The 17,297-nt window shown below is 45.6% G+C and overlaps 1 protein-coding gene across 1 annotated transcript in view; it reads left to right on the forward strand.

Moving 5' to 3' along the window:
- Positions 1 to 17,133, forward strand: part of NKTR (natural killer cell triggering receptor) — a 34,406-nt gene extending 17,273 nt beyond the window's left edge. Inside the window, exons 7-17 of the mRNA XM_040994304.1 lie at positions 1,237 to 1,266; positions 1,960 to 2,105; positions 2,907 to 3,129; positions 4,118 to 4,273; positions 5,101 to 5,188; positions 5,709 to 5,854; positions 6,635 to 9,439; positions 11,784 to 11,879; positions 12,554 to 12,610; positions 13,122 to 13,223; positions 14,466 to 17,133. Coding sequence (XP_040850238.1) covers positions 1,237 to 1,266; positions 1,960 to 2,105; positions 2,907 to 3,129; positions 4,118 to 4,273; positions 5,101 to 5,188; positions 5,709 to 5,854; positions 6,635 to 9,439; positions 11,784 to 11,879; positions 12,554 to 12,610; positions 13,122 to 13,223; positions 14,466 to 14,553 — 3,937 coding nt within the window. The 3' untranslated portion in view covers positions 14,554 to 17,133. The remainder of the gene's footprint in view (positions 1 to 1,236; positions 1,267 to 1,959; positions 2,106 to 2,906; positions 3,130 to 4,117; positions 4,274 to 5,100; positions 5,189 to 5,708; positions 5,855 to 6,634; positions 9,440 to 11,783; positions 11,880 to 12,553; positions 12,611 to 13,121; positions 13,224 to 14,465) is intronic.
- Positions 17,134 to 17,297: the final 164 nt, after the last annotated feature.

Consider the following 17,297-nt stretch of genomic DNA (forward strand, 5'->3'; position numbering starts at 1 on the left):
GCTGCCTATTTATATTTATGATTACACTGGCTTGAATTTCACTTTCCTGTCCTGAAAGACGTATTTGAGACTTATGGTTTTAAATTCAAGATTCCTTTAAAATCCTGGAACTTCTTGACATTATAATTGAAAAAAATTAAATTCTGTAATCTTCTTACAGAATTGAGTATTATTAATGTAAATGTAAGCATTACAATTACTTGTACTGTAAATATTTTTTAGCATTTTTGTGAAGCTTAGAATTGTGTTTTATTGACTTACACATGCTAGATTTGCTAAAATGAACATAGAATTTTGTTTGAAAACTTCTAGTATGATTACATTAGCTAGCCTGATACTCAGTGACCTGTCCGTCTCTCAAATACCTATTTTTCATTCTTACACATGAAGTATTTATAGCATGTAATTCTGAATCTAATTATCCTTTTTTTGAATTTTTTTCCATTGCATTTTACATGGGGTGAGATTTGTGAAAATGCTATGGGAAAACTTGCTTGGGTTCAGAATATCTGGGTGTGCCCCACATGCTTTACAGGAGTGGGACTCTCCGGCAGCTTTGGATTAGGGAAGAAGCCGGTGGGATGTTTTCTGGGCCATGGCAGTCTAGAATGTTATTCATCATTACTTCACTTAGCAGTCAGAAATGTTACTAGATTGGAGGTTTTCTCCCAAGTATGTTTTCAGAGTTGCTGTGAGTGGCAGAGCTTCCCCTGAAGGGGAAAAAGGGTCGGGAAGTTGTGGGAACAGGACTCCTGGGACCGACCTTCCACCAGCCTGCCTTTAGAGACGCACACTGACTCCTCCGGAAAATAACAGTGAACTCGTTTAAGCGTGGGGGGCTCCTCTTTCCATGGGGCAAATGTTAGTTGCTTTTTCTTGTTAATTATGCTGATATATTCTGAATTTTCTGTATGGTTTTGTTTTTGTTGTTTTGGATTTGAATGAGTTGTAATGTGTGTTTATACTGTATATGGCTTATAAGTAAGTCAATTTTATATGTGTATATAGTCTAATAGAGATCATTTTGTAATTTTTACTTTGTAATCTTGAGGTTTTGTTTTTAATAAATTACTTGCTGTTTTTGTGACTTTAAGCTTAGATGTTTATTATGTGTTTAATTTTTCCCATCTTTTTATCTTTACTTCTTTGTTCTCTACATGTGTTTAAACTCTTCTGCTCTCTTCACCTGAACACATCATTTTTGACATCATCTTTGTGTTGATATTTATTACACAGTACCACAAAACCTGCGCCACACTTGGATGGGTAAGAGTTGTATGATTACCTGGGGTTGGTTGGTGGGTGAGCAGCTGTAAGACAGGTTGCATTGTGGGTGAGCCCTCCCTGGGGAGCTCTCAGTGTGCGGTCAGTCTCTGCTAGCCGAGCTCCTCCACAGGACCCAGGTGCGGCTCTCATGGCAGAAAGAGACTTTGAAGGTTCCAGGAAGGATGGCTTCCAGCTCTGTCGGTAGCCTAAAATGCTGAAGAATCAGTGTGGATTGTTTGTTTTGCTTTGCGTTTAAGATTTATTTATTTTTACTTGAGAGAGCTAAAAAGATTTTTCCATCTGCTGGTTCTCTCCCCAAATTATCATAATGGCCAAAGCTGGGCTGGTCTGAAGCCAACAGCTGGGAGCTTCATCCAGGTCTGCTACATGGGTGCCGGGGCCCAAGGTCTGGGCCATCCTCCACAGCTTTTCCAGGATTGGAAATGAGGCAGCTGGGACTCGAACCTGCACCCATATGGGATGCTGGTGCCACAGGCAGAGGAGGATTAGCCGACTGAGGCCCAGTTTGACCCCTTTTTTACTTTCATGAAGATTTTGGGTTCCCTTTAGTTGGTTTTATGCATCAAATAATTGGATTTTATTTTATCAGTAGGCATATCTTTTATAACAGTTATCTCTTACTGTTCATAACTTAATTATCAACAAACTATTTCTTGAATTTTTATTGATAAGGGTACATGTTGTCTTTGGACTGGTTATTTCCGGTTTTGAAGTAATTGAACAAATTGAAAATCTGAAAACTGATGCTGCCAGCAGACCTTATGCAGATGTGCGAGTCATTGACTGTGGAGTGATTGCTACTAAGTCAACGAGAGATGGTAAGAGCTCTTGTGAGTTGGAGGAAGCTAGGAGCCAGGAGTCAGGCCTTGTTGGAGACTGTAACTTGAAAGATGCCTTCTGGGCTTTAGGGTGGAAAACCCTGTGCTAGTGGTCTAGCAGTGGCCTGTCTCTGTCCTGTATCTAGACCATCAGCAAATCTCATCAAGCCCTCCCTCTTATTACTTCCCCTTGCTACCAGCCTCTTCACCTTGCCTCCTCCACCTTGGCTTCCTTTTCATCTTTTCCCGGGCAGTGGCCTGCCTCCTAACATGTTTGCTCACAGCCTTGGCTCTCTATGATCTGTCCTTAACAATGGCCAGAATGACCCCATTAAAACTGTGTTTCACATCAAGTTACCATTGCTTCTGCTTGGAATGCTACAAGAGCTGCCTCTGCGCCCAGGGAGTCCAATCTCTCCAGTTGTGGATAGAGCAGCCCTGCTGGTCAGACTGCGCTGACTGTGGCTCTTCCACCTTGTCCATTGCCTTGCACCGCAGTGTACTTCACTCACACGTGACAGTCACTCAGGGACTTTGTGCAGGCTGTGCTCAGGCTGAAAGAGTCTATGTGAACCTCCCTCGCTTCCTTTTAGATCTCTGCTTAAATGATGCTGTCAGCTCCTCCATTCTCCTGGTCCCTGTTGGCCTCTCCCTGCTTGACTTGTCGTTTGTCTTGGGAAAAAAAAGTCCATTTAGTTACTGCTTTTAGTTTGCTAAAACAAGCTAAAAATATTTCCTGATTTTCTAGTCTCAAGAGTAGGTTCTTAGAGTACTAATATTTTTGTTCATGTTTCTTAAAAGTTTTTGAGAAGAAGAGAAAGAAACCAACTCGTTCAGAAGACTCGGATTCCTCTTCCAGTTCCTCTTCCTCTTCTGAATCATCTTCAGAAAGTGAAATTGAACACGAGAGAAGCAGGAGGAGAAAACATAAGAGGAGGCCAAAAGTTAAACATTCTAGAAAGAGACGGAAGGAAGCAAGCAGTTCAGAAGAGCCAAGGAGTAAACATGTAGTAAGCCCAAAAGGGTGAGTAGCCTTACCTGAAACACAGATCCACACTCTGGAGAAGGAAGAAAGTCTGTGCACATTTGTCAGCTCAGTCCAGTTACCTAGTGTTGAAAAATGATAACTTCTTTAACTGAAATCTGAAAAGTCTAGGAAGAGCATAGGCATTTCCTATCAACCAGTTGCATAATTTTAGGTGAAATAACATTTTCCAGTGAGATTATAAGCTGCCAGTAGTTTGGCTGATATATTTTTTTAAAGATTTATTTTTTTTTTTATTGGAAAGCCAGATATACAGAGTAAAGGAGAAACAGAAAGAAAGATCTTCCATATGATGATTCACTCCCCAAGTGACCACAGTGGCTAGAGCTGCACCGATCCAAAGCCCGGAGCCTCTTCCATGTCTCCCACGCGGGTGCAAGATCCCAAGGCTTTGAGCCATTCTTGACTGCTTTCCCAGGCTGCAAACAGGGAGCTGGATGGGAAGCAGGCCATCAGGATTAGAACCAGTGCCCATATGGCATCCCGGCACATGCAAGAGGAGGACTTTAGCTGCTAGGCTACCGTGCTGGGCCCAAGGCTGATAATTTTTTTTAAAAAGATTTATGTCTTTATTGTAAAGTCAGATACACAGAGAGGAGAGACAGAGAGGAAGATTGTCCAGTGATTCACTCCCCAGGTGGCCACAACGCCAGAGCTGAGCTGATCCAAAGCCAGGAGCCAAGAGCTTCTTCCAGGTCTCCCACACGGTGCAAGGGGGTCCCAAGGCTTTGGGCCTTTCTCAACTGCTTTCCTAGGCTACAAGCAGGGAGCTGGATGGGAAGTGAGGCTGCTGGGACTACAACTGGTACCCATATGGGATCCCAGTGCATTCAAGTTGAGGACTTAAGCCACTAGACCACCACGCTGGGGCCCCAAAGCTGATAATTTTAATGTCAAATTTTATGTGTTTTTATTATGGGTGCAAGCAGTACACATCTTAACCGGTGCTTTGGTTTGCTTTTTTCAGTTGCTGTGAGAGGAGTGATACCAGTGAAAAAAGATCAGGAGATTCAAATGCTAAAAGGGAGAAGCCAGTGGTTCGCCCAGAAGAGATTCCTCCGGTGCCAGAGAACCGTTTTTTACTGAGAAGAGATATGCCCGTTGTTGCTGTGGAACCAGAGCCGTAAGTAGGACTGGCATGCATTCTCCTGCTGGAGTTTCCATCAGCGGAACTGCAGTTTGACCTGTTGAGAACACTGTGAAAGGTGGTGTGAGAGATAGAGAGTGCCCAGGGAGGGACACGCATCCACCTCTTCAGGACTGACATTTTCCCACTGTGGCAACGAGAAGTCAGTTGGGCAGACTGGGTGACCTCCTCTCTGGAGGTCTAGAGAAGTCTGGTTACTGATCATATGATCTTATGCTACCTTGACCCTTTGTCAAAGGAATGAATGTTTGAACATCACTGTTTTGAAAAAAAGGGTTTCAGGCCAGTGCAGTGGCATAGTTGGCTAATCCTCCACCCTGTTGTGCCAGCTTCCCAAATGGGTTCCACTTCATGTCTTGGCTGCTCCACTTTCAATCCAGCTCTCTGCACATGGCCTGGGAAGCCCCCAAGTGGGAGAAGCTCCTGGCTCCCTGCTTCAAATCAGTTCAGCATATGGCCTTTGCAGCCAGTTGGGAGTGAACCATTGGATGGGAGACCTTAAGTATCGTTCCTTATTTCTCTGTGAAATCTGCTTTTCAAGTAAAAATAAGTATTTTTTTAAGAAGGTGGAGAGGTCCTTATTAAAACAACCAAATGCTTTAAAATGTTGATACAGGTGTCATGAACTTGTATTAGATAACTTTATTTTTATCTTTTAAAGGATTTTCTTATAAAGTTTGGTTATGTGGAATGTTGGACAAATTAATGCTTTTGTATTTTTAGAACACAAATTTTACATTTAAATATTGAGACAACTGTGTAGTATTTGCTTATTTTTAATTTTCATCACCATTTTTTTGTAGGAAGATTCCTGATGTTGCACCCATTGCCAGTGATCAGAAACCATCTGTATCAAAGTCTGGTCGGAAGATTAAAGGAAGAGGCACGATTGTATGTGTTAAGACACTTAAAATGTTTTCAAATTACTTAACAGTAGAAACACATTTTTACCTATATACTGATCCTAGCATAAATCTTAGGTATAATACAAGATTTGCTCAAGGAACTGGTTGTATTTGGTGTACAACTAGAGAAATGGCAGGTACTTCTTTTACATCAAAATTTACTGCTTTGTTTAAATCCGGATTACAGGTGCATCTTGGTCTCTCCCATCTCTTTTAATACTATATGTTTTTTTGTTTTTGTTGGTTGGTTGGGTTTTTTGTTTGTTTTTTTATTTTCTAAAGATTTATTTTTGTTGGAAAGGCAGATTTACAGAGAGAAGGAGAGAAAGAGAAAGATCTTTGTCTGCTGGTCCACTCCCCATGTTTGAAGTAACTTCTTCCCATCCTTTGGCACTTGAATCATTCCCTGTGATGGGACATCAGGGTGGGTCTTTGTAACTCTGTCCTGAGTCAGACTGTCACTGAGAACCATCTGCTAAAGGCTGTTCCTCCCTTTGGTTTTGAAGCGCTATCACACTCCTCCACGGTCAAGATCCTGCTCTGAATCAGATGATGATGACAGCAGTGAAACCCCGCCTCACTGGAAAGCAGAAATGCAGCGGCTGAGAGCCTACAGGCCGCCCAGTGGAGAGAAGTGGAGCAAAGGAGACAAGTAAGGGCTTGGAGTGTCTGCTGCGTCTCTGCTGTGGGGCCAGAGGCTCTATTCTCCTTCATGGATGACTTAGAATTAGACTGCGCCCAGAAGGAATGCAGTTGGAAATGTTGGGTGACAACAACTAAAAGCCTACTCAGTCTTTTAGAATTATCCGACTGAATTTTAGAAGTAGTTAGGATTTAGAGGTTGTACCTCATATTCTTTGCTAGCCACGTCTTGTAGTAACAAATCAGTTGATAGTTAGAGAGGAGACCTGCTCCCCGGTGTTATTGCCTTCTGGCCCCAGGAACTGTTGCTTCTTCAGAAATGTGTCCCTCTGCCCCTCAGTGACACCACAGTGACATATCTGTTTAGGAGTGGGATAGACCCCAGAGTAGCTGGTGAGACACGCGTCATGAGGCCCCGAGGAATCCTCCACTGTAGGATTTTCTACTGTCTTCATCTGGTGTTGTATATTTTTCTCCCATTTTCGTGTCAAATACTGAGTTATAACTTAGAGGCATGTCTTGCTTGTCCCTGTTGAAGCACAGTCATCATTACTAGCTTCTCTGAAAAAGGAGGCTCTTCTTAAACACCAATCCTGCGGCCTTGTTGTGTCTGCAGTAGGTCAGCAGGCTGTCTGGAACCCCAGTCTGAGGATCCCTGGAGCTGGGCTTCACTTGGTCCACTTAAGATGTTGATGATGTCATGTAGTCTGTTGTTAACATGAAGTATGCTTTAAGACATTGAAAACGTGCTTGTACCTAGCTATATGCATGTCATGTCCTTTTTTCATAGGTTAAGTGACCCCTGCTCAAGCCGCTGGGATGACAGGAGTTTGTCCCAGAGATCCCGATCATGGTCCTATAATGGATATTATTCAGACATGAGCACAAGACACTCTGATAGTCACCATAAAAAACGCAGAAAAGAGAAAAAGGTTAAGCATAAAAAGAAGACAAAAAAACAGAAACACTGCCGAAGACACAAACAGACGAAGAAAAGAAGGGTTGTTGTACCATCTGACATAGAGTCCTCAAAGTCTTCTACTCGACATGTGAAATCCTCTTGTGATCAGGAGAGGAGGTCCCGTTCCTCGTCGTTATCATCTCGGCATTCCTCCAAGAGGGACTGGTCCAAGTCTGATAAGGATGACCAAAGCTCCTCAAGCCGTTCCAGCAGAGACTCCTGTAGATCGAAATCTCACTCACCATCCTACTCGAGAGGAAGCTCCAGATCAAGGACTGCATCAAAATCCTCATCACGTTCACCAAGTAAATCCAAGTCGGAGCACCAAAGGGCACCATCAACATCACCCAGGAGAACAGTGTCTCAGTTAAGTGAAAACAAACCAGTAAAAATGGAGCCTTTAAGAGCAGTAGTGCCCCCAAATGAAAACGTGGTGGTGCAGCCGCTGGTGGCAGAAAGCATCCCTGTGATCCCACTGAGTGACAGTCCCCCTCCTTCGAGGTGGAAGCCGGGACAGAAGCCCTGGAAGCCCTCTTACGAGCGGATCCAGGAGATGAAAGCTAAAACAACGCACCTGCTGCCCATCCAGAGCACTTACACGGGAGCGAGTGTGAAAGAGACGGGTAGTTCTTCCTACCACAAGAGAGAAAAGAATGTGGAAAGTGATCAGAGTGCTTATTCCAAATACAGTGATAGAAGTTCCGAAAGCTCAACACGGTCTAGGAGCAGGTCTTCCAGGAGTAGGTCATATTCCAGATCATACACACGGTCACATAGCCTAGCTAGCTCACATTCAAGGTCCAGGTCTCCGTCATCTAGATCTCATTCACGAAATCGATTTAGTGATCGTTCGCGGAGTAGTAGATCATCATCTTACACTTCTGTTAGCAGTGATGATAGAAGACGAGCCAAGAGGAAATTTAGATCCAGTGGGAAAAAACACACTTCAAATAAAAGGTACAGCAGCAGCTCTGAGAAGACACGCAGCAGTAGATATACCAGACGCCGAAACAAGTCATCACGGCAGAGAAAATATAGCGAAAGTAGGTCATCCTTAGATTACTCTTCAGACAGTGACCAGTCCAGTGTCCGTGCTGCCCAGGAGAAGGAGAAGGGCGAAATGGAAATAGCAAGTGATAAGCAGAAAGCCAGAGAAGATGAGAAGTCTAAGCCTGAGCAGGAATGCTCAAGTTCAAAAAAAGGAACTTTGAAAGAGAATTTTTCTGGTCACTCCAGAAATAGTAGTAAGCCCAAAAGGAAGCAGTACGCTGGGAGCAAATGGGACTCCGAGTCCAGCTCAGAGCGAGATGCAACTCGGAAGAGTAAAAGCCATGCCCGGCCGGCCGCTGATAAGGAGGAAGGTGAGGCCACATCAGACTCTGAGTCTGAGGTGAGTGGCGTTCACGTCCAAGCCAGACCCATGGCAAAATCTGCAACCAGCGCTTCCCTGTCTGACAGCAATGGCGCTCGGCAAGGCGGCACACGGCAGCCTTCTGCTTCCAGTTCTGAGGAGTCCTGTTCCAATGCAGAAAGCAGTAAGGGAAAGCCACGGAAACAGACACAAGGGCCGAAGGAAGATCTTCAAAGGGAACACATCAGAAAGGTGAAGGAGAAAGGGAAAAAAGAGAAAAACCACAAGGCTCCAAAGCGAAAGCAGGCGTTTCACTGGCAGCCTCCTCTAGAATTTGGGGAAGAGGAAGAGGAGGAGATTAATGAAAAGCAAGTTACCCAGGAGCCAGGAGAGCAAAAGGAAGTTTCGGACAACAGTATAACTATAAAAAATAATACTCCGAAAGCTGAGAAACCCTGTGGCAAGAGCAGCCTCTCAGGTAGCCAAGATACGGCAACCGTTGCCTTAGATTGTGATCGGCTAACTAAAGAGGATGGCAAACCCAGCAGATCTCCCACCACTTCACCTGCCAAGGAAAACACAGCCAGTTCTTCAGACATTCAGCATGATGAGAAAAGTGTGCCAGGTGGGGTGGCAGACGTGCTTCAGACGGATGACAACATGGAGATATGCACTCCTGAGAGGACCTCCCCGGCCAAGGGAGAAGGGACTTCCCCTGCAGGAGGGCCCCGGCCTGACACCCCCGAGACGGGTGTGCAGAGGGAGCACCCTGAGGCCGAGGGAGTGAAAGAGGAAAGCAAACTGCTGGGGGAAGCAGAGAAACAGGACGGCAGCCCTGTTGGTTTGGCCACAGTAGAAAGTACTGGCAAGAAGGAGGCAGCCGAGAAGAGCCAGAGCAGCCTCGTGGACAACAAGTGGAAGCCCTTGCCAGGTGTGGGGAACGTGGCAGCACCTGCTGCCATGTCCAGTGCTGTGGATGTCAAGGCCCTGACTGCCCTGCCAGAAGTGAAGCCCCAGGGCTTGAGGATAGAAATCAAAAGCAAAAATAAAGTTCGCCCTGGGTCTCTATTTGATGAAGTAAGGAAGACAGCACGCTTAAACCGAAGGCCTAGAAATCAGGAGAGTTCAAGCGAGGAGCAAACGCCCAGCCGGCACGGTGCTAGCCAGTCGAGGAGTGCTAGCAGATCTCCGAGTCAGTCTGAGACGCAGTCCAGGCACAGGACGAGGTCCGGCTCCTACAGTCACTCGAGAAGTCGGTCCAGGAGTGCCACATCGTCCTATCGGTGAGCAGATGCCCTTGCTTCTAAAGCTGTTGCATAGCTTGAGGGAGCGAGGGACAAGGTTAGTATTTCAACATACCTAGAAGGGAGTAAGAAATCTTGTTCTGTTTGACCCCAAGAGCAGCTGGCGGACATGGGGAGTGGGGATTTCAGAAGACACTTGAGCTCAGTTTTAAGTAAAGCTCTCTGGCAGCAGAAAGCAGTTGCCACAACAGCTTGTCAGTTTTCTTGTCTTTAAAGAGGTAGGCCTGTTTCCTTGGCAGTCAAGGCAGATAATGATGTACAGAGCACATGGAATTCAAAGTTGGTTAAGTTGGGTGCTCATCTTTGATTGCTTGGTGTCGGTGAGGCTGCATTCAGCTCCCATCAGTGTAGACTCGACAGTACAGCATGTCACAACCCGAATGTAGCTGCTGGTGGCGATCGAAGGTGGCAAGCAGTTATGCTGCGTGCTTTGCTCTTTCCTGTCCTTTCCTCCCCACCCCCAATATGTATTTGTTTAGTTGAAAGGTAGAATTAGAGAGGAAGAGACAGAAAGATTGATCTTCCAATATATATTGGTTCACTCCCCTAAATGACTGCAAAGGCTGGAGTTGGGGCAAAGCCGGGAGCTTCATCTGGTCTCACTGCGTTGTCAGATGTATTAACAGGAGCTGGATAGGAAGTGCAGAAGCATCCCAGATCCCATTGGTGCTTGCATGGGATGCCATCTTCACAGGAGGCTGCCTAAGCCTCTGCCCACAACTCCAGCCCTGCATTCTTTTCTGTGTAAATAGTTCATGGTTCTGCCTGCCTCTGAATTACTCACAACCCTTATTAATATTGTACTTTATGTTGATTGAATGTAAAGCACAATGAGAATCATTGATTAATTAATTTTTCTGGGTATTAATCAGTCTTTTTCTTTTCATACTCTCTCAGACTACATTGAAAAGTAGCCACTGCGTGCCCTCTGTGGTCTCCCGTTCTCTCCTTGGTTACTTGCTTACTGTCTTCTGTGCCTTCCCTCCCGACATCTGTTTTCAGGTGCTTCTGCAAGGAAGTGCTCTGCTAGCTCCCCCATCCCTCAGACCATTTTGTCTTGGGTTAGAAGGCTTCCCTTGTTCCCACCTAGACCCCAGCAGGCTCAGAAAGCTTGTGATTCCTGGCCCTTGTCTCTGTATGATGTGGATGCCGTTGCAGTCTGCTGCAGTCTGCTTATCATTTCAGTGCAGTCAGTCAGGAGCTGTTGGTGGTGCTGGCCAACCTCCTCTTAGCTTCCCTACCCCTGCTTTTGGAATGGATGGTTTTTAAGTTTATAGATGAAGACAGTGAGTTAAAGGCTGAGGAATTTGCTCTCGGCTGTGCAGTTAACATAGTAGTGGGCTGAGCCAGCTAAGCCTGGCCACTGCCCAGCATCCTGTTTGATTACCTAGCTGACCTCACTTGCCTATGAGGCTGTGAAGTCTTTGGAGTCAGGAATTGTGACGGAACATATGTTACAGTCGCCTCACAATCTGGCTCTCCAACTTTGGATGAGCAAATGACTAGAACCCTGTTAAAATGTAATATATTCATTCTCGTGCGGATCAGCTGGAAGCAGGTCATGTCTTCCATAACCTAAGTGTATCCCGAGTCACACTTGCCATCCACTCCTTATGAAGCCTCTCCCCAGCGAGGCAGTGCTGTGTCTGACGACTTGACTGAAGTATCTGGGGTTGGGGGTGGGGTGGAGGGAGGCAGGGGAATGCAGAGGGGCAGAATTCCGCTACTTCCTTCTTAAATGTATAGGACATAAATGAATGATTACAGTGTTTTTAGGAACCAGATATGAAACAGCTTTGGTGAACCAATGAAATCTCGTAAAGTGACCATAATGCTATATATTTTAGTTAGAATATTGTTGCTTTTATCACAGATGTTTCTGTCCTTGTACAGTTATTTTTGCATATTTTAGAACTTTCCATAAGTAAAAATCCTTTTAGATATTTAGGTCCCCTACACATTTGACTTTTGCACTGCACTTTGTGTTGTAGAGAGTATGTCTGTGTTGGTAAATGTAGCTGTTTGTGTTTCTACTTTAGAACCTGTCGTAAGTCTGTGCCTTACCCCATTCTACCATTCCTGGAAGTTGGATTTTTTTTTCCTCTTTTGGTGTTTGAGACAGGACTCCTGTAAGAATTCCTTTCTGTCATTGCTTGGTGGAAACTGGCGATTACAGGGTTGCCTCCTCATCTCTCACCTCATAGCCACTGTGAGGAGTTTGGGGCACCTTCCCCTGGGTGTGTTTGCCCCTTCTAAGCTACCAGTAGTTGATTTAAACTGACAGGTTAATATAGCTGTATGGTTTCACTCATTTTAATTGTAGGTCGAGAAGCTACTCTAGGAGTCGGAGCAGAGGCTGGTACAGCAGAGGCCGGAGCAGGGGCCGGAGCAGTTCCTCCCGCAGTTACAAAAGCCACAGGTAAGCTGGCTACCTGCCTTCACTGCGGTCTCTGCGAGCGGAGTGGGGTAGCTGTGGAGAGTTGTGGTATCCTGGACTGGCTGATTTTCTCACCTAGCTTTTTCTTTCCAGAAGCTAGGGACTTCTTCCTGGCTGTTGCTAGGACAACAGTCTTACCAGAGCGAGGCAAGGGCAGCGGTAGAAAGAGGCTCCATGACCGCTCCCTGCACTCACCCCGATACTCGCTCCTTAACCTAAGTTCACGCCTGCACTCTTCCCTTGACTTAGGTCAAAGTTCAGGATGTGTGCATTGTCTAGAGGGCCCCAAGGGGAAGAAGTGGGGTGGAGGGAGACCCCCAAACGCCGCTTTCCCAGCTACTTTCCCTCTTTGGCCTCTGAGGTGTTTTCCAGTGCTGCAGCTGCAGTTCCCTACGACCTGCCTCCCCTGCCCTCCCCGTCCACTGCCTTCCCATTGCCTTGCTTCACGTGCACCGCAGAGGGACTGCGTACAGCTTAAGCTTCTGGAATCAAATAGGCTTTAAAACATCCAGTCAACTCTTCATGTGAAAACCAGTATACAGCTGTAGGATTTCACTGTACTTTCACTCTGATGGACAAATAAATGTCTAGATTTTTGATAGAGCCTATCTTGCCCTGACCCACAAGATGACGGTCCTTCATGTGATTAACATTAGGACGTCCAGCAGGAGCCGATCCAGGAGCAGCTCGTATGATCCCCACAGCCGGTCCAGGTATGGACAGGGGTTAGGTACCACCTGTGGGGGCAGAACTACAGACCTGGCTTTGCATATTCTTAACTATAAAGTGTCACGTTTTATTGACTAACTTCAGTGCATGGGTTTGTCTCCTGAAATCATGCCCTTTCTGAATAATAAAGTCTTTTGGATGATTTTTACCTATTAGATCAGTGGTAATGATAGTGTAAAATTGTAATTACAGGCTAACGGGTGTTTATTAAATACAATTGCCTATTAAGAACCACCAGATTCAGTGAAACTAAGTCGGTGTTAATGTTGTGATGTTTCTCAATGCAGAAAATAAGTTAACATTTTTTTCTTTCCTTTGGTAAGTTTCGTGGGTGATTGCTAAACGTTTCTTGTGCTTGCTTGTTACACAGCTGTTCCTCCTACATTGTCATTTAGTGCCCGTGTTGTAAGCTAGGACACTCTTGAGGTGCTAAGACGTGGAACGTGTGACTGTCTGACTGGGAAACTGTATTGTGTGCTGCTCTTGTTAAAGCAGGTCCTACACTTACGACAGCTACTATAGCAGGAGTCGGAGTCGGAGTCGAAGCCAGAGGAGCGACAGTTACCACCGAAGCAGAAGTTACAACAGGCGGTCCAGGTGGGTGTTCCCTTCGCTGCAGGCCATGGTGGGCACTTGGTGCCAAGTGCTGACCCGCCAGTGGTGGCCTGAGCACAGGATTCCAGGAGTCCTCGGGCAGCTTCTCCACATGGCCTTGGTGGTCAGTCAGCGCTGCCAGGCACTATTCATTGGTGATTGTTCGTCTCAAGTGAATTTTTCACTGTTCACATGTCATCAGACAGGTGTCTTTCAGGAATGAGTAAAGAGAGGGAGGCCCCCAACCATGGCCCACTTCCTAAGGCAGCGCCATTTACTAGGAATAGCTAATTTTTCTTTTTTTAAGTAAAAAAAAAATGTGTAAAATGTCATAATTTGCTTCAGGATTAAGGTTTGTATCACTTATTTAGAAAAATATACATATATTTTTATGTATTACATGTTTCATGTGACATTTTGGCTACTACAATCTTTATGGTAACTTTTGTAATGCCCCTTTCTGGTGGCTTCTAGTCTTACGCTGCACACATGGCAGCTTCAGTGGCCCTTGTAAAAGACCTGAGCTCGGACCCACTGTCAACCCTTGAAGGGCTCCCTCCTGCCTTCACGGTCAGGTCTCAGCTCCACGGCATGGCAAGCGGCCCCTCCAATGATGACCCTCCCGGCTCCCCTCCTTGCCTTGCCTGGAGATACGCATGTGCTGTGCCATCTCCTTTTGCTTCGTGAAATCAGTAGCTCCTACAGTACACCTGGCAAGCCCTCGCGGGCCCCTGGTCCCGAGTCAGCCCGTGCCCCTCCTGGGCTCCCACTGTCCCTCTCTTGCTGGTCTCATCTCTATTAATTACCCTGAGGCCCAAAAGGCGGGGGTGGGGAGGAGATGAGTACCCACAAAATAAGTGAATGGTGAGCAAAACCAGGCTCACTTGACTGAGAGACCCAGTGGCCATGTTCAGACACAAACCCACGCCCACCCCTTGTTGGGCTGCATTTTGGTTCCTGTACCAATAATGAAACTGTTCATGGACTGTGAGCTTGGAAATTACCCCTATGCATTTGCATGAATGGATTCCAAGTAAACTTCCCAAGAGGTTTCTTTAACTTAACCTTAACAGCAGTACTGTTTGCAATGTTTGAAAAGTTTATGGTGGTTGCTATAATAAGATGCTATGTTGTGCTCCACAATCATGTTTTCAAGCCACTTTTATCAAAAAAGAAGTTGTTAGAGAAATCTAAAGGATTGACAGTGAAGAGGTTTTTACATATTTTGTTTATGTTGTTATACAGGAGTTGTAGATCTTATGGCTCTGACAGTGAAAGTGACCGAAGTTATTCTCGTCACCGGAGCCCCAGTGAAAGCAGCAGAGACAGTTGAAAACCATCCATTTTTTTAAATACAAATTATATCTTTATTTGTAAATATCTGGTAACTTAAAAGGTTAAGAAACTTAATGGTAGTCTGTTGTTCTATTTCCCTATTAGAGGTGAATTTCAAAAACTCTTCTTGATACTCATTAATTTACATGTACACAGAAGGTTTAAAATACAGATATCTCCTAAAAATATTTTTATGCCACATTTTACAGTAGCCAACTATAGACATGAATTTTGTTTTCTTGAATCAAGAAATTATGAAATTTACCACATATACTTTGCAATATTATTTTGGGTAGACTCTCTTCATTCCTTGTATCCCTTGGAATAGATTGTTCTTATGGGTTTTCAGGTTTCAGCATAGAAACTGCCAAGTGTAGGGCTGTGAAGAAATGCTCACGGTGACCGACCGTCCAGTCATTTCCATTTACTCCTAGACACGCCCCCGACCCCAGCCCCTACCCCCGGGTCGACACAGTAGGGCTCTGGGTCACTGCCTCCTTACTGCTCTGCAGTCTCAGAGGATGAGGAAGGGTGAGCGTGTTGCCCACGGTCTGCCTTGGGGCCTGACCGCTGCCTGGGGTGAGGCTAGGAAGAGGAGTCAGCCTTAACCCTGTATCCCTGCAGTGTCTCTGAGGACTTGGTATTTTATGTGCTTTTTAATAGATGCTATCATAAGTCTTGATTGTAAAACATCCTCTTCCAGTTCATGCTTCGGTGCTCGGTACCTTGGGGTGCCTTGGTAAGCATTATTATATGCTTTATATTAGAATACTGTCAGAGACAAAAATGATTTTTTAAAATTTTACTGGCCCCCAAAATGGTTTCTTCTGAGCCATCTTCACTTTGATTACTTAAGGGGCTTCTCTCAAACACAGTTGTGGTTTGGGGGTCCCCGCATAGGCAGGATTGGCAGCACAGTTGGGGGTCACTCAGGTCTGCTGCCCAGGGGTGTTTCTGGAGGAATCGGTTGGAGAGCGTGCTCCCACAGTGATGCCCGCTCTGGAGCAGAGTGCAGGCCTGTCTTTCCATCTTGCGTGTGAGGGCTGCACTGCCTGCACAGCTGCTGTTGGAACCATGAGTGAACCTAGGACCAGAGGGGATAGCGTGCTGTGTTCATTACCTGTCTTCATGGTGTTGGGTGGGTTCTCCAGAGACCATTGACCTATAAAATGTTGTATATATGTCTTTTTAAAAGAAATGTTTAGGTTTTTTTTGTCCTCAAGTGTACTTAATCACCTTAGTGCCAGTTTAATATAGTTATGCAGAAGAAATTCATATTGGATGTTCGCTGTCCAACTTGGTACCTTCCTGCCCCAGGCCTCACCTGGACTCCTAGGGAAGCCAGGAAGGGTCCTAGGTGGAAGGAGGGGAGACCGTGGACATCCTGAACTGTCACCCAGACGGAGAATGTAAACAGGGTTAGGTGGGCAGTTGCCTGCCAAGTTGCAATAGACTGAAGTGTGCTAGAAAACACTAAGGCAAAGAATGACCTGATAGGAACACAACACAGTGTCTGATTCATGTGAAGGATTTTCAGAAGTTGCCTGCACAGGAGACTTGCTTCCCACTGCCCAGTGGGCAGATACATATTCAGAACGCCAACAAGCTGCTGGACCTAGTTAGGCTAGGAAAGTTACTTTGGAGAGCGTATCAGCTTTTTGCTGTATGAGAAAGTACCTCAAGTTTAGCAGTGGAATGCAACACCCGTGTACTAGCTCACGGCTGTGTGGCTCTCGGTCCTCCATGGGATGGCTGGAGCTTCCTGCTCAGGGTCCCACAGAATGGACCCCCAGGGTTGGAATGAAGCATTGCTTTCACGGCACTGGGCCAGACTCACTCAGGGGCAGACTTGTGTTCCCTGCTGGCAGTCCTGTGGGCTAGGCACGGGGTTCCTGGGCTCTCCAAGACTGCCTGCCTTCCTGCTGCTGGGGTCCCCTCCATCTCTGAACCAGCAGCAAGCCCTCAAGCCTTTGTCTTTGTCATGATGCAGGTCCCTCTCCTCTGTTTTAAGGGTCCATGCCATTAGAGCAAACCCACAGAGATCACCTATTTTAATTTAAGGTCAGTTGTGCCATAGAACCTAACAGAACTGCAAGAGTGAGGGCTCATCATTTCCACAGGGTCAGGGATTAGCACATGGAAGGGGTGGGGGTGTGGCAGAAGTCTCCTCCATAGGCAGTGAGTAGTTGTGCCCATCTCGGCTGTGGTTGGGGCCCAACCCTGAAGGGGCAGCCCTGGAAGCCCCTTTCTACAAGGGAGAGGCCAGCCCTCCACTGCAGTGACCCCTTGTGCTGATTGAAGTGAACTGCAGGAACAACTTCTCCCTAAAGATAATTGCTCTGTATTGTGAAGTTATTTTTTAATAAAACTGAATTATGTTGTGTATTGTGCTTAATAGAAAATGCATTTTAACTGTTTTTGTAATGTTCTGTTTACTGCAAATGAAATATCGATATTGTTCATAAACTGTAGAAGATACTTTTGTACATATTAGCAATGTCTAATTTGTATACATGTGACATAAACCTCCCCAAGACTTGAAAGAGGATCTTACAAAAATTAAAGTGTTTAGTCTGACTCCTCACATGTTTCATTTTTCTCTACTCACCCAAACTTTAGTTTTTTTTTTTTATTTAAAGATTTATTTTTATCATTTTTTCATTGGAAAGGCGGATATACAGAGAGGAGAGACAGAGAGGAAGATCTTCCCTCCAGTGATTCACCCCCCCTAGTGGCCACAAC

This window comes from Ochotona curzoniae, unplaced genomic scaffold, assembly GCF_017591425.1.
Source record: "Ochotona curzoniae isolate NIBS_2020 unplaced genomic scaffold, NIBS_Ocur_1.0 contig_908, whole genome shotgun sequence".
NCBI classification, from domain to species: Eukaryota; Metazoa; Chordata; class Mammalia; order Lagomorpha; family Ochotonidae; genus Ochotona; species Ochotona curzoniae.